Below are 16,565 nucleotides of genomic sequence, written 5' to 3'. Positions count from 1 at the left end.
GCCAAATATCTTCTACTCTTTCTCCCTTAAGCCACCTCATGGCCTCATCTCTATCCTATCTTGGGTTTTCTCAGAGGCCTGCATTTTCCTAGTCGTCTTCCTGCTTCTGTCTCTCTCTGTCTCTGTCTCTGTCTCTCTCTGTCTCTCTCTCTCTCTCTCTGTCTCTCTCTCTCTCTCTCTCTCTCTCTCTCTCTCTCTCTCCTTTCATAGCTGCTTCTCTTCCTCCTTTCTTCTTGACTTTAATGTGCAATTTCTCTGATTTGTACAACGGGAGGGAGCTAAGATGCCAGTCCCGCCCTCCGGTCCCAGGAATTGCCAATGTCGAAGCCTCTCACCAAGGAGCTTCCCCTAGAGCTGGTGGCAGATTCTCGGTGGCCCTCATGGATGGCAGGAGGAAAAGCCATCCCTCTCGGATTACAATATTCTTGGTGCTGACTGACAGACAAGATGTAGGATTCTGGTTCTACGAGTCCAACCCCGAAGTAGTTTGCTTTGGGGACATAGTGACTTAATCCAGAAAGACAGTGTTAATTAACTATTGAGTCCCAGGACTCCAAAGAGCTTCCAGTGTGGCATTTGAATTGGAAACCAGCCTGCCTTCGCTCTATGGGGGGATGGGCTAAGGAGGATGTGCCTTCCCACTTGTTCCACAGGAGCAAAGCAGGTTGAACATCTGCCTCTTCTAGAAAGGTGGCTTGACAAACAGAAGAGCCGATCTGGACCGTTCTCCAGCGGTGCCAGCTGCTGTATTTTCGTTACTCATCCACCAGCATCTGAAACCAAACCAAATGGCAGTTACAAACCTGCCCAAGACATGCTGTTCCTGAGTCCAGAGACAGCCCTCCCCAGCTGGGGCCAGACTTGCAACCTCAACATCATCTCTGCAGAAACACGAAGCCCCGAGGACTCTATCGCTGTGTGTTCCCCTGGCATCCCAGGGAGGGTCACCTGGCCACCCTCCCTCTGGCCTCACCTGAGCATTCTTTAAAGTTGTCAGTGTTGTCTGTTGAGCACACCTAGAGCCTGACGCCAGGATGCCTCAGGGTCACTTTTCTGGTTGAGCTGACACAGCCATGTCCAGCAAGGACAAGGAGTCTGTGACCCACTTCCTTTCGGTGTTCTTTCCTCTTTCTTCTACCTGAAGATGGAGTCACCAGGTCCTTATGGTACCTTGTGAGGACTTCCAGAGTGGATGTAGGCTTTAAAGGGTCCCCAAACTCTGTGCTGGAGTATAGGGGAGCAGGTCTTGGTGATACAGGAATGTTAATGTTACCTGATATACTGGCCTTCCGTTGACACCATATTTGAGACCAGAGCTTGAATGTTTACCCATAAACAGGAGATGGGTCTTCATCAAGGCAGCTTCCCCGCTCCAAGCCACTAACGATGTATGTAAAATCTAACTTACCAGGAATTGAGGAATTTGGTTCCAAACATCAACATGGCATTTTTTTTTTCCTCCTCTGTGTCCAGGTTAAGCATACAGAATAGAGATGAGATATCCTTGGCTTCTTTTGTGAGCTTAGGAAGCAAGACAGAATTTTGAAAGTAACATTTCTCCATTCTCTTTGTATTCCTTCCTGGCCTTTCTCTGGGCATCCCCACAGAATTGATCCGACACATTTTAGCCAACGCAGTCCACTGATCCTGGTAGGGATTTGAATTGAGTTTATGCTTTGAGATGCTGCCTGGAGCTGTGTGGAAACTCAGCCAGTGGCTCCCAAGCTCACCTCACCCCATCAGTCTAACTGTCCTCCTGGACCATCCCCAAGTTAAGGGCCTGCCTCCCTAAGTCACTGGCAGGCTCTTGCCAGCTCACTGCAGGAGCTTTGTCCCTAAGCTGAGCTATTGAGTTGCTCCTTTAGTAAATGCTTGTGGCAAGCATGAGACACATGAAGGTCTTGGAGAAACAGAGATACAAAGAACAGCTGTCTTGGCTCCAGTGGTCCTGTCCCTGCGGGGGAAGGGTTTGTTATTCTTTCCCAGTACACTTAGATGCTTGAAATGATGTGGATTCATTCCTTAGGTGTCTTGCAAGCTTCCTTTGCTGCTTGTTTGTTGGATATATTACCAAGAATCCAAGTGTTGGGATTGATCTAGGCTCTTCTAGAACATAAGGTCAGGGGTAGGAGTTTGGAGTGTTCCTTTCCAGAAAAGCCTGAGACCAAGGGTAACACCTCTCCAGCCTTGACTTCCAAGATGTTTACAGGCTTGGGGGAACTATAGGGTGCTTTCTCATCCACCCATCTTCTCTGGCGTTGATGTTATAGGAAAGCCAAGACTTTGTGAAGTTGGCACAAACCCTGTTGCCAGAATTACAGCAACTAAGTTCTACACCATCCTGCGAGCATGCAGGCGAGCTTGTAATTTGGGTGCCCTGGCCCCATTCTTTGTTCTTAGGCAGGCTCTCCTGTCCCCAAAGTACCACACCCTTAGCGAAGGGCCTGCCATACTCTGACAAGTTTAAGATGTTCAGTACCATCTACCAGAACCAGAAGATGCTAATCACTACCTCAGCAGCCACTGCTGTCTCGCAACATCCCTGGAATGCCAGCAGGCGCCAGTGGCAGGAGTGGTGGCCAGAGAACCCCCCTGTTGTTAGTCCCTCCACCCCACCCCCAGAGGTGTGGTGATAGGATGGTTACTTTTACAAGCTATCCAGACCTGGGTGCCTGCACTATGAATTAGCTCCTTGTGTTCCTCCTACGTTCAGAGGTGGTCCTGGGGGAAAGAGAAGCAGACTAAAGCTTGGAATGGAGGCTTTCTGCCATTTTAGTCAGTCCTAGCTAGCCCTGTGTGCCTAGATGGTTTCAGACAGCGTCATCTGATGTGTCCTAATGGTGAGCTTAAGTCACTAAAATTTAGATGACTGTGCTCTGGCTACTCATACTGTTCTTTTGTGGAGTGCCTGGGACTGTAAGAGCCCCTGAAGGTAGAGATCTTTTTAGACCCCTTTGGCATTTTTTTTTTCTCCCCGAGGTTTTTTTTTTTTTTTTTTTTCAATTAGGAGCAGAAAGAGTCCATTTTCCAAAAAGTGTACAATGCTTACTTAGAGTCCACACATCCTTAAAGAAACTTGCTGACTCCTTGCAGCTAGGGAAGGCCTTCGTATGCATTTGTCTTTAGTGGCTCTCGGCCTCCCCAGTTGGGTTTGCAGAAGTCTGGAGTGGGAGGAGGTATACGGTCTGGGCTTAGCTAACTTTCTCTGCTTGGGGGCCTCTGTATCTCCAGGAGACAAATTTTCATTCTTGATCTCTGTCCTCTGTTCTTCACTGGTGTGGAATGGACTTGCGGCCTGTGAGTCAGAACAGTGAGAGCTGGTCCTCCGCCTCCCTCGTCCTCTCGAGCTTATGGCTTCTTTCCTCATAACAGGATTTTAGGGGGAACACCAATGTCAGACTTTTGAAAACACCTATAGAATCCTTCTCCAGCCCATGGTTAGCATTAAGAGGATGCTGGTACCAACTTCTCGCCCTTTATCTGGCTTTTAATGCAAGTGTTAGCTTGCGTTACATCCACTTTCTAAGCTCTGCAGAGGAGAAGAAAAGTCACACTGAGAGCTTCTGCGAACCTTCCGTTCTTGTCCTTAGCAGGTCCTTGTTCTTTCGTCTAGAAAGTGCCTTATATTGCCTTGTGGCCTTCACTGGTACTGTATGGCCGGGCCCCCAACTGCCAGGGCTCTAGGGCTGACTGGCATACACAGCCAATGCCACCATACCTCAGCACAGCTCCGGGGGAAAGGGACATGGCTTGACAGTTTTGTCTCATTTGTTCTGACCCTCTTCTCCCTCACACATAACGTAAGACCTTGTGTATTCTCTGGTGTTTTGTTTTGTTTTTTCCTTCCTAGTTTCCCCTTGTCTGTTGCCTACTGGCTTGACTGGGTGACTACGGGAGCTTGTGAGGTGCCCCAGCTGCAGCCACCCATGCCTCCTATGTAATAAGGGAAGCTTGGGGGTTGAGAAGAAGGTCACCTCTGCGTACCTCTGGCCCTATGTGGCGAGCCCTGCTCTTCCAGTCTCCTCATTCCCACCCCAGATTAGAAACATCACCCTCTTTCCATCTGTTTTACTTCCATGTAGCCCAAAGTCTGTATGAGGAATGTGTTTACTTGTACTCGCTGGTTCCAAGTCTTAGCTCATTGGTAACCTGTTTGGCAGTGCCTACGGTCTGGTAGCTGCAAAGCTCCTGGATTCCTGTCAGGGTTATCTTGTGTTCCTAGTACCGCACCAACCCTCCTCCCCTGACCCTTGCCTGCCTGCCTGTTCCCGCTATTCCGGGTTGTGCAATAACCCTCCCAGCCAGTGGTCTTTTCCACAGGCCTTTTGTCCCTTACTGCATCCTGCAGTATCGGGAGAGGGGGGGACCCACGGGAGGGGTCGTCATCCCTTACAGAAGTGTCAGTCCCTTCCTGTTGCTGTCATTCTCACGGTCCTGGGTGGGTTTCTGTGGCAATCTTATAGAATGTGTCATGTCGTCTTAGAAATCTTTACATTGTTTTAAAAAATAAAATAAAAAATGTGTCGAAGAGAAAAAAAAATATCCTCAGACTTGGACATTGTCGGTGTCTGGGAATAAGATCTATCTGGAGTCACTGACATCACTGTCACCACCAAAGGCATTCCAGGGTTTCTTGTTCCTGTGCAAAGGATGGGCCTTGTTTCCAAGAATCAGCCACAGTGGTGAGCCCTGTTCCCGCTTTACTGCCCTCCCCCTCACAACGGATCCTGGCTGTGGTGGTGAGTGCCAACATTCTTTGGGGTACAGATTCATGTGTGATTAAACCTCACTTTTCAGTTACTCTGTTTATCAAGCACCCGAAGGATGAGCCAAGGAGCTGGTGCCCTGCACAACTCACAGTGCAAACGTTGTGTTAGACTGTTTTTCTACATTAGCCTGATGATGTTATGGACCAAATTCAACAAGGAACTCAAGGAAAACGTGTACCTGCCGTATTTATGCTTTCTTATTAGAGGGTTGGAGGGAGGGGCATCTTTTTACTTTTGGTGATTTTTTTTTTCAGAATCCTTCCACTGTTTCTGTCTGGTTTTAGAAACAAGCTACAGTTTTGTATGGATTTTTAAAAAATGTACATTTTGAAACAAATGATCAAATATTTTCTGAAATACATGAATAAAGGGCATAGAGTTATTGGTCATAACAGTTTCTCATAGACTTCACTGATGTATATGGTATTTTTTTTAAAGTCTTGATTCTTTCATTTGTTTTTACTTTGAAAGACGAGTCCGTGTCAACCTTATTTTTTGTCTAAAAATTTTCACTATGTAGTAATTGGGTTTTTTTTTTAAATTTGGCTTTTTTGTGTTGTTGGTTGGTTGTTCATTTCGAGACAGGATTTCACTGTGTATTTCTGGCTGACCTGGAATTCACTGCGTAGACCAGGCTGGCCTCAGACTCACGGAGATCTACTTGCTTCTGCCTCTGAGCAGGATTAAAGGTATGTGCCACTACATCTGGCTGAGTTGGCTTGTTTGGGATTCTGTGAGTCCACGGCTGTAGTGGAAACTAATGGAATAAGGACGGTCACTTGGGTTTTCCCAGTCTCCTGACTAGTATGCATTGTTTTAATTTTGTCTCTAACAACAAAGGGGATTTCCTAAAAGGTTGTATAAGCTGGATGCACCAGAAGAAAGGCCTCTGTTTTGGCTATTCTCCTGTGAAGACATTCAGCTTTGGCAGGGATGCGGGTCTTGGTCTCCGTGAATGCAGGGTCCCCAGTTTAGGAGGAATGGTGGCAACAGCGGTGACTGGTGTCATGTAAACAGCCTGCTCTCGCACACAGCTGTCTGCTGTACTCTCTAGAACCATACGTGGGGTGTGCTTAGGAGATGTGTACAGTTACAGGTGGCAGTTAGCTAAGGGAAACCCACAGGGGGTAAAGATTACCCAGAGACTTACTGGAGGTGAAAGAGAACGATGCTGGTGACATCAAGCACTGGTGAAGATGGCTGTCTGTCTTGCTCTGCATGCCATGCTGGGTGGTATCCAGCCATTAGTTCAGCCCATTTCTCATCTGTCATGTGGGGTTCCCCCCAACCTCTGGATATGGTGACTGGCAGTGAATGGTAGTAAGTTCATGGTACAAACAAAACTATATAAATTTGGTTTCGAGACAGGGTGTTTTTACATAGCTCTGGCTGACCTGTTACTGGCTTTTTAGCTCAGGCTTGCCTCAAATGGCAATCCAGCTTCTGCCACCTGAGAGCTTGGATCACGAGTATGTGCCAGCATGCCCACCTTTAAACTGGTCATTTTGTATTTGCTTTCGCCACAGGGGTCTTGCAATACATCGTTCTGACTGGCCTCAACTGCACTGCAGACTAGATTGGCCTTGGAATTAAACAGACTTCCAACCAGGTGCTGGGATTGTAGGTGTGCACAACCATACCTGGCTAAACTAATCTCAATAAACACGCTTGTGCTTGTGTGCCAACAGGATATTAAAAAGCTACAGGCCCAGGGGCCCTTGGAAACAATATTTAGAGAAATCGTCTTTACTTGTTTGTCCTGAGTGTACTGCAAGCCTGTTGACACAAAGTGAAACCCCTAAATTACAGACAGTATTCCAAGGTCCCCTACTGATGTATTTGGGGTACGTATCCTGTACAGATAGTGGCTCTTGGCCAGAGGCCTGCCACCACCAAGCCTGTCTTTACCCACAAGGCAGCTCTGCCCTGAAGCAATGAACTATCCTTATCAGTCTTGGGCACTTTCCTCAGTTAAATCTGATAGCTGTGGCTAGCTACCAGTGTGCTGGCCCTGCAGACAGTGACTGGTCATGTTCATTCTGATTCCATTCTCCAATGACTTATTTGAAAAGATGGCCATCTCTTGGTATTGCTCACGGAAGGTATCACTTAGCTGTCACTCACCACCAGAGCTCAGGCTTCAAGATCCATGCCAGTTGTGACAGTATCCTATAGGACTGGATGGTATCTCATGGCTGCATGCTCCTTCAGGGTCTCAGAGAAGAGAGAGATACACTCTGACTTTGTCGTGAATAGTGAGGATGATGTTTCCACAGAAATGCCCTTCATCCTTGGTCTAATAAGTATCTTTCATACCTTGCCAAGATTTGCCAGGTCTTTTCAATCGTGTGTCAGTTTCGAAGGTACAGGATGCGGCATGGGAAGAAAGCTTATGGAACATGAATGCGCCAACCTTACAAACGACCACTTTCTCCTTGACACTACAGTGAGCAAATAGAAAGATCTATCTGTATGGTATCTGGTGGGAAAAAAATACGAGATAAGTGATCAGGACTGAGATTGGAGGGTGTGGTGGTTTGAGAAGGGCCCCCCTAGGCTCAGACATCTGAATGCTTATCATTAGGGAGTAGCAATGCCTGAGAGAGATTAGGAGGTGTGACCTTGTTGGAGAAAGTGTGTCACTCAGGCTGGGCTTGGAGGTTTCAGAAGCTCAAAGGAAGCCCAGTGACTCGCTCACTTGCTCGCTTGCTCACTCTCTTCCTGCTGCCTGTGGATACAGAGGTAGAACTTTCCGCTCCTTCTCCAGCACTATGCCTGCATGCTGCTATTTCTGCCACCATGACAGCACTGGGCTAAGTCTCTAAAGCTGTAAGTAAGCCTCCAATTAATTGCTTTCCTTTAAAATTGTTGCCACGGGCATGGTGTTTCTTCGGAGCAATAGAATGCTGACTCAGACAGGGTATGAGTGTTCCTGCTTCAAAGGAGAGGAAGAAAAAGCCCGGCAGTGATGGCACACACCTTTAATCCCAGCACTTGGGAGGCAGAGGCAGGCAGATTTCTGAGTTCGAGGCCAGCCTGATCTACAGAGTTAGTTCCAGGACAGTCAGGGCTACACAGAGAAACCCCCTGTCTCGAAAAATTAAAAAAAAAAAAAAAAAAAGAAAAGAAAAAAGAAAAGAAAGAAAAGAAAAAAGGAAAAAAAGAAAAGAAAAACTAAAAGAGAACACCTCTGTCTCAGCAAAAGCCCAAAGCTATTGGGAAAAGACTGAGCAGTGTTTCTATGTGCTACCAATAAGGGGCATCTGTGAAAGATTGACAGGAAGAGGCCTTAGCTTCTGTGAACTTTCATCTTCTAAGGGAGGCAGCAATAGTTAAGGCTAGAAAATACAGATTCCTGAAGGGTTTCAGTACTGTTACTCAACTTGCCCAAGATGCGTGTGTGTGTGTGTGTGTGTGTGTGTGTGTGTGTGTGTGTTGATGGTAGTGGTGGTTTGAATATGCTTGGCCCATAGGGGGTGGAACTGCTAGGAGGTGTGGCCTTGTTGGAGGAAGTGTGTCCCTGTGGGGGTAGATTTTGAAGCTCCACCCAGTGCTGAAGGGTCAGTCTTCTCCTAGCTGCCTTCAGATCAAGATGCTAGAACTCTCAGCTCCTTCTCCAGCATCATGTCTGCCTGGACGCTGCCATGCTTCCTGCCATGATGATAATGGACTGAACCTCTGAACTTGTAAGCCAGCCCCAATTAAATGTGGTCCCCTATAAGAGTTGCCTTGGTCATGGTGTCTCTTTTGCAGCAATGAAACCATAACTAAGACGGTATGTGTGTACATATTTGAGTGTGAGGGAGAGCATGTTATGGCATGCACATGGAGAGCAGAGAACAACCTTGGGCCAGTCCTTGTCTTCTTTGAGGAAGAGACTCCTGATAGCCATTGCACTGGGAACTCTGGGATTGCTGGCCTATGAGCTTCCTGGGGAAGCTCCTGCTCTCTGCCTCTCACATCCCTGGAGAAGTGATAGAATTTCAGATGCATGCAACTACAGTGGCTTTTACTTGGGTTCCATGGATTTGAACTCTGGCCACTGCACTTTCCCAGTTAGCACTTTTACTCACAGACCCATCTCCCTGGCTCAGTGTTCTAGAATTTAGGAAGCATATTTAGGGTGGCTGATTCTTACAGATAAATCTAAAGGAAAGGGTTTGGTCTCCCTAATTACCATGTACCTTCTGGGAATGAACGCTGGGTAAGACTAGGTACCATGGAAGGGCACGTCAACCTGAGATGGCCCCCTCCCAAGAGACCCCTCTGAGGAAGGAAAAGAGGAGGAGTCAAGGGAGCGTGCCATCGGAGTTGAGCAGTTGGGGACCAAGACTGTGCACAGGATCTCTGGAAAACTGACCTAAAAGCTCCCTCAAGAAAAGTGCCATGTGTGTAAGAACGAGCCAGTCTGACACGTGACATTTAGTCAGCCCTGGCTCCAAGTGATATTACTAACGATATGCTCCACAACTTCCTGGTTCTACTTTTTTTTTTTTTAACTCCTCCTTCATATTCCAAAGGTGAAAACTGGGGTACAGGAGCCAGAAGCCGGGCCACACTTGTCTAGTATACACTAGGCCTGGGACAGGACCAGATAGGACAGGCAGGATAAAGGGTAACTACTTTAGACTGAAATAGACTTTTTTAATAGTACTTAAGACTTCACGCAGCTAGAAATGATGGGCGGAAATGAAACATGGTTTCTTCCTGAGATAGTGTAGAGATGAAAAGGAACCCCTTGAACAAGCTAGGTGAATGAACGGGTCTTAACTCCTTGCAAAAGGCAAAAGCAGGAGTCCCCCTTGGCAGCTCTGAGAGGACCTGGGCATTTCGGGTCCTGCGTGACTTCATCCTCAGCACTGCATGTTTGAGTGTCAAGAAAGAATCTAGCATGGCTATCTTCAATCGGAGAGCGGCCCTGGCCGTCTATCAGAGCTCATTAGAGAGTCAGGAAGTGCTATTCACTAAAAGGAACTCTTTTCTAAAATATGTGCATTATAGTCCAGTAAATTAATTTATAGGCAGGCAGGTCTTATGAAAATAGGCACATGCTATGCCCACTACGTCACTAGTTATTCCATTTTTTAAAATGTTATTTTTGGTAGTATTGAGAATCAAATCTAGAGTCTTGTACATACTAAGAAAGAACTCTACCACTGAGCCAGACCTCAAGTTCCCAGTTTTTATTCTACTAATGGACTTAGAATTACACTCTGAAAAGCATGCAGTATACCTCTCCCTACAATATCGGGAGAAACGGGTGGGTAGGTAGAGAGGCCCTTGGCTAGCCAGCAGTAACAGTGCTGCTGTGAACTTTACTTCTCAACATCTCAAATGTTACTAGAAAAGTTGATCATTCCTTCTGTTCTTCAGCCTTCTACATCTGTATTAAGCTTTTCCAAAGAATCAGAAAAGAAATTGTGTATGCTGTGGTGTGGTACGAGCAAGCTCGTGCAGACAGAGTCTGTAAGCTGGAAAGGAGCCGAGAGTCCAGCTTCCAGTGTGTTGGTTGCAGGCTCAGGACACAGGAAGTTTGCATCTGAAGGCCAGAGGAGGCTGTGTGGTAGTTTAAAGGCAGCTGGGCGGGAGGACTCTCTTACTCCAGGTTATGTCAGTTTGTCTCTATTCAGGCTTTCAGACTACTGACTGGGGTCTCCTTGCTTTAAGGCCTGTTTTACGTGCCTGCCAATTCAACTGTTAACCTCATTCCAAGCACCCTCACAGACATAACAGAATACTCTCTGATGAGTTCTGGAAACCCCTAGACCCTTAAGTATAAAATTAACTATCATGGTACCCCTGCCACTCCAAATAAGGGCACCAGTCTTTGATATTTTGAATATTAATTTACTTTAGACTTGAGTAACAGTGAAACAGAAGAGCAGGAAAAGAAATACCACTTCCGGAGTGATTTAAAGGCCTGTGTGGTCGATTTCACAATGTCGGTTCAGCGTCAAAAATGTATATCATATTCTCTCGTTCAGGTCAGCTCGAGAAAGCTCGAACAAAGTTATAATAGTCAATCCTGTCTTCTCCATGGGTGCACAGCCTGATCAACTGAAAGGGGAAAAAGAGGACAGATAAACCAGGCTTCCTTCAGCTTAACATGCTCTTACACTTCTGCAGAAAGAGCCCCAGCTTCTGCTAACCCAAACAAAGTTCAGCCTTTATATCTTCAGCTGACTCCAAAGTAATCCTGCGGTCCTGGAAGGTAGGTGAGACATGAACCCCGTGCTATATATCGTGAAGCCACACTATGTACGAGATCCATATTTATAAGGGCATCATCATTATCATAGGGCTTTTCTTATATTTTGAGGCAGTCTCTTACTTTGGAACCTCGGGTGGTCTTGGACTCATGATCCTCCTGCCTCTGCATCTCAAGTGTTGAGAATACAAGCATGGACCAGCAGACCCAGCTTCAAAATACTGCCATTGCTGTATTCAATTAGAAATACTTTGGCTCCCTTGACCCAAAACTAAACACCCTTTAATACCAGACTCCTGCTGGTGCAGCCAAAGAGAAGAATCTGGTTATATATCCGTTTAAATGTCCCCTGGACTTAACTGTGATGAGTAACAGTTACTGGCTTTGGTTGTCTTTGTAAGACATGCAAATCTGCCTCACCCACCCCTACTCACTCCCCCCCCACACCTAATGGCAGTAATTCCTCTATCACGTCCACTCCCGTGTCACACAGTATGAATGATTGGAAATAGAAAGGGGCAGGGAAAAAAAGATTCAGTCTTGCTGTCAACCAAAGGCTTAAGAACTAATGGGTGTTTAGCCCATATGAACAAGTACTTCTATCTGTCCTTCCTCTTACCTTAGCATCCTGTCTTTAAAAAGACCAAATAAAGCCCTGCATCCTGACCTAGTTACCTAATCAAAACCATTTCCAAAATGCACCTTAATTTCCAAACAGTCCCTCTTGCTTGAAGCTCTTCAAGAAGGTCAATAAAGCCTCCATGTTCTTAATCAGTGAGCCTGTCTTGACATTAAGATAGAGTTCTGTCTAGAGTAGGGGAAAGTTTTTCTGACTTCCAGGGGGTTCCTGGCTTATGGGATTTGTAACAAATAAAAGAAATGACACCATTATTTAGCAATCAGGAGACTTCTACGAGGAAGACTTCTATGTCTTCTCCCATCTATAGCTAGCCATGCTACCCCTAGAGACACTGCTGCCTTGGGCAGTGGTCCTGTCAGCTTTGGCTTCCATGCTAGTCCCTTCGATAAGCTGGCTTTGAAAAACCTCAGAGCCTGCAGGCATCCTGTTCAATTCACTGATCTTGGCAGCTGCTGCCCTAGGATCAGATCTATACTGCCTCCCATCCCTTACATGCTAGTCTAGTAACTTCTCTGCCGTCTGTCCCCACCCCATCTAAAGAGACACCCTGCCGCAACAATTAGAAAAGGTAGTTGATACTGTGATGTGGGAAATCCCGTTATCGGAACCGAACAGGAGGTCTGATTCTTGTAACTCTTTAGGAAGGGATGAGCAGTCCTCACCCTGCACAATCAGCCCAAACCACAATTCACACTGACCACAATTCACACTGACCTCCTTAATCAATGAGTCATCGACCGGGACATTAAGAGTTTCACAGACTTTAAAGAACGTCTCTCGGTCCACGAATCCTGACTCGTTCTTGTCGTATATCTGAAACGTTTCACGGAGGTTGTCTTTGCATGAATTGTCTTTCAGGTGCATCTGGATTTTTTCTATCAGTGTCTCCAGGTCCTGCACCTTGGGGTCCTCTGTACCTTGTTTGCTGTAGAGGAAGGAAGGAAATGATTGGATATGCATTCATTCTTGATCAATCCTTAACCTCAGTGTTCAAAGCGCTTATTTGGTGAAATCTGGGAAGCTTCTAACAAACAACAACAAAAACCAAACAGTTGTAACACAGAGCTGACAGGCAGCTACTGGTGGCTGACGTCCACATCTTAAGGACAGTGTTTGAACTGTCTCCCTTCTTACCGTCTGTTAAATCACCCCACCGCAGAAAGCCAGCTCTCATATGCCACTATTCCCAGTTTTCTATTTGTGGGGATCACGTTTCTCTCTTTCAACTGTTGCCGACTAACATTACCTCATCCAAATCCAAGTGCCTGAGTACTTGGAAGCCATGCCTGTAACTATGCCGACAGGAATCTCTCAGTTTTCACATTCCCTGTTCAGTTTTGGCGAGTCTTGTGAGAGGCCATCTAAGGGAGTTTAGAGACTTCTCTAGGGGACAGGCAGGAGTTTAGGAGTTTGCGTTACTGCGAGATTAGTAATACAGCATTAGAAGAGGGATGTCTGTCCCTTCACAACATGGCCACCGGAAGTAGAAGCTCAATTTGTACTTCCTCTGAGCACAAAGCTTGTTGGAAAACTAAAGAGTGTTGGTGCCAGCAAAGGCTTCCTCAGATTCCTAAATGCTTTCAGAACAAAATACCCTCGGAGAGACCCGCCCCTACCCCCAAGCACTTAAACGTTTTTCAGTGGTGAGAAAATGGACTTGAAAGATGTTATGACTAGTCCAGATAGCACGTCAGAGGCAAGACCAGAACTTGTGTCTTCTCCCATTCCCAACACGTCTTAGATTGTAACTCCCCCACACTGAGTCCCTCCCTCCTGACTGAAAACCCTGATCGCATCGTCTGTCCTGCTCTGTGTAAGACATTCAGGAGCTTTGCTGTCATCACAGTTCAGCTCCTGTCATGTTGGCTTTTAATGTTCTCTTTGAGTGAGATTATGCACACACATCAGGAAGAAGCTGTCTGATTCCTCAGAGCCAGAGTTAGAGGGTTTCGGGGTGCCTGCCCGGTTTATTGCATGAGGGTGGGAGCAGATCTCCTGTCTTCATGATTGCATTGGTGAACTAGCTCTCCAGACCTACTTCCCCTTTAACCTGCAGCTGCCCTTGTGGGGCTTGGGCAGGTGATAACAGTGAGATTGTTCAGGGTCTCCTTTTGGAAAAAAAATTAATTCTAGCTTGCCTTTTTGGTTTTTTTTGAGACCGGGTCTTACTATGAAGACCTAGTTGACCTAGACCATGGAGATGAGAATGGCCTCAAATTCAGAGACTGCCTGCCTCTGCCTTCCGAGGGTTGTGGTTAAAAGCGTGTACTGCCATGACCAACTCCTAGCCCAAAAAAATTCTAACCAACACATCCTGAGAAATGGCCATGGGCTGCATGGAAAGATAATTCACTAGACTGTTCTCAACAGCCTTAATATCCAAAAGTAGCAGCTGAGTTAAATACGGCACATGTCAGTTATGCAATGCAATAGTAGCATAGTCACAGACCGGACTGCACAAGGAAAATGTGTTTAGTGAGAGATTGGGGCACCTAAGTATGTTCAGAGTGCTAGCTTTTGTGTAAAACTTACATATAAAATGATACAAATTTGAATTTTCTTTTCTGTGTAAAGAAACTCTAGGAAACTACAATTAAAAATAATGCCCCCACATGGTGTGGGGACAGGAGTGTGACTGTCTGGCTCAGCAGCTCAGAGCACTTGTTCTTTCAGAGGACCTGGGTTTTACTCCGATCACCCACACAATCTATAGCTCCAGTTCCAGGGAATCCAGTGCCTTCTTCTGGCCTCTGTGGGCACCAGGTACCCACATGATACATATACATACACACGGCAAAACATACAAAGAAGTATTTAAAAATGTATAAAAGCCGTGGGGCTGGAGAAATGCCCCAGCAATTAAAATTGCATGCTGTTCTTGACATCGATGTGAATTTAGTGTCCAGCATGCATGCCCAGCAGCTCACAGCCTGAAAGTACAGCTCAAAGGAATCTAGCACCCTATTCTGACCTCTGTGGGCCCTGCACTCAAATGTGCAAACCCTCTCATGACACACACACACCCGAACAGTCACCTGTGATATGCACAATAGAAGCACATGTGTGAAAAATGTGAATGCAGTGTTTACTCAAAGCATCAGACTACTGGTGTTTCATACAACATTCTATGATATCTGAAATGCTCAGGATAGATTGAAAAAGCCAGGAAACAGCACCCAAGGGGTATTATGTTTAATATGTCTATTAAACAACAAAATACTAGAAACTGTCATTTCTGGTTTATGGGACTTTCCCCCTCATGGTTGTGTTTACTTCAACTTGCATAACCTAAGTTTTATTTTCCCTCTGTTTTGTTGCCCTTGTCATTCTTATTTTTATTAAGACATAGTCTCATGATGTAGCCCAGGCTAGCTCTTATCTCCCAGTCCTCCTAGCAAAACTTTTAAGTGCTGGTATTATAAGCATGTATGATCGTACCTGGTTTACTCCCTTAAATTTCAAACAGATACTACTTTTATAGCAAGGTAAAAACAATCAAATGTCATAAAATCTCCCAGTATAGAAATGCTCCCTTAGTCATTTATTACAGAAACAGACTATGATTATCTGATTCATATATACTAAAATGTAAATGAACAGGCAGGGGGCTATTTAGTGACAAGAGGTGTTCGAACCTCCATCTTTCCCATGCTTTCAGGAGATGGGGTCCCCGGCCTGTCTTGTATCTTGATACATATGATCGAAGTTATTATAATTATCAGGTAGATCATTTGGAGGGAGGGGAATCCTCCTTTCCCTGAAGAATCCAGATACCTGTTTCCCTTCAAATAGCAGAAGAAATACCCCTTCCATGTGGAAGAGATGCGGGTGGATAGGAATGGGTAGTATGGCTTAACTCAGTGCCAAAGCCCCGTATGGAGACCTGCGTGGGTGCAGGGATTCCTTAAGGCCAGGCGCTGCTTCTTTAAATTGCTTTTGTTGCTTTCATTCATAGACGGTCTATATAACACTGCGTCATTCCTCTTTCAAAATTAATCGCTACACACACAGGTTTTTCTGACCATCCGCATATCATTTAGACATTCTGAAATGATTATTTACCTAAAACCAGTTTATTTTGTAGTTCTTTGAAGTGCCCCCTCTTTCACAACTGAATCTGCCTGCTTATTCTTCTTCATAAAAATAATTTAAATTGCTTCAAAAAGAATTTAAATTGCTTCATGAGCGTTTGTATGTTTGTTTGTTTGTTTTGGATTTCAGGGGAGATGTATTTAAGGCTAGAACTCCAGAACTCTCTTCAATATTTGTTTTTTTCTAGTATTTGGAGTAATGTAGCCCAGGCAATGAGATGAGAAGAGAAAAACAAACAAACAAACAAACAAACAAACACCACCTTGGCAGGTAGAAGATTCTGGGAAAGTTTTTATTTTATTCTTAATTAGTTATTATAGTTGTTTGCTCGTTTGGTTGGTTTTTGTTTTGTTTTGCATAGCACACCATATAGTGAGGTTGGTTTCGAACTCTCTATATACTGAGGCTGACTTTGAACTCCCATCTCCAGCTGGGATCAGCTGTCTGCCTCCAGCTGCTGTGGTACATGGAAAACATAAACCCATCTGGGCTAAGCCAATGGGAACTCGTTTCTGTTACCGACGTGGGTACCAAGTGCAAGCAAATGCAACTCTCGATGACAGCCTGCTTTAAGTCAAGAGCAGGTGGTAAAAACGAAAAATGAGAAACCAGAGGCAAGAGGTATTATAGCACCAAACAACAGAACGCAGCAGCTTATTGGACGTGGTACAAGATATGAGAGAGGTCAAGGGTGTCTGCAAGGTTTTGGTCGGGAAGAGAAAGGGCGGGGCTAGCCCGCGTTGATAGCCCCCTCCCTACCACGCACTGAGCTGCGGATTCAGCGGGATGCCTCATCGCAACCTTAGAAGAGCAGAATCAAAAAAAAAAAAAAAAAAAAAAAAAAAAAAAAAAAAAA

General features: G+C 45.6%; 1 protein-coding gene across 1 annotated transcript in view; it reads right to left on the bottom strand.

Annotated features, from left to right (window-relative positions):
• Positions 1–10,595: 10,595 nt before the first annotated feature.
• Positions 10,596–16,565, bottom strand: part of Efhc1 (EF-hand domain containing 1) — a 41,945-nt gene continuing 35,975 nt past the window's right edge. The window contains exons 10-11 of the mRNA XM_028766654.1: positions 12,332–12,542; positions 10,596–10,826 (exon numbers count right to left, since the gene is read on the bottom strand). Coding sequence (XP_028622487.1) covers positions 10,755–10,826; positions 12,332–12,542 — 283 coding nt within the window. The 3' untranslated portion in view covers positions 10,596–10,754. The remainder of the gene's footprint in view (positions 10,827–12,331; positions 12,543–16,565) is intronic.

This window comes from Grammomys surdaster, unplaced genomic scaffold (assembly GCF_004785775.1).
Source record: "Grammomys surdaster isolate TR1022 unplaced genomic scaffold, NIH_TR_1.0 169, whole genome shotgun sequence".
Lineage (NCBI taxonomy): Eukaryota > Metazoa > Chordata > Mammalia > Rodentia > Muridae > Grammomys > Grammomys surdaster.
Note: the sequence above shows the minus strand (reverse complement) of the source record. Positions and strands in the feature narration are given on the sequence as shown.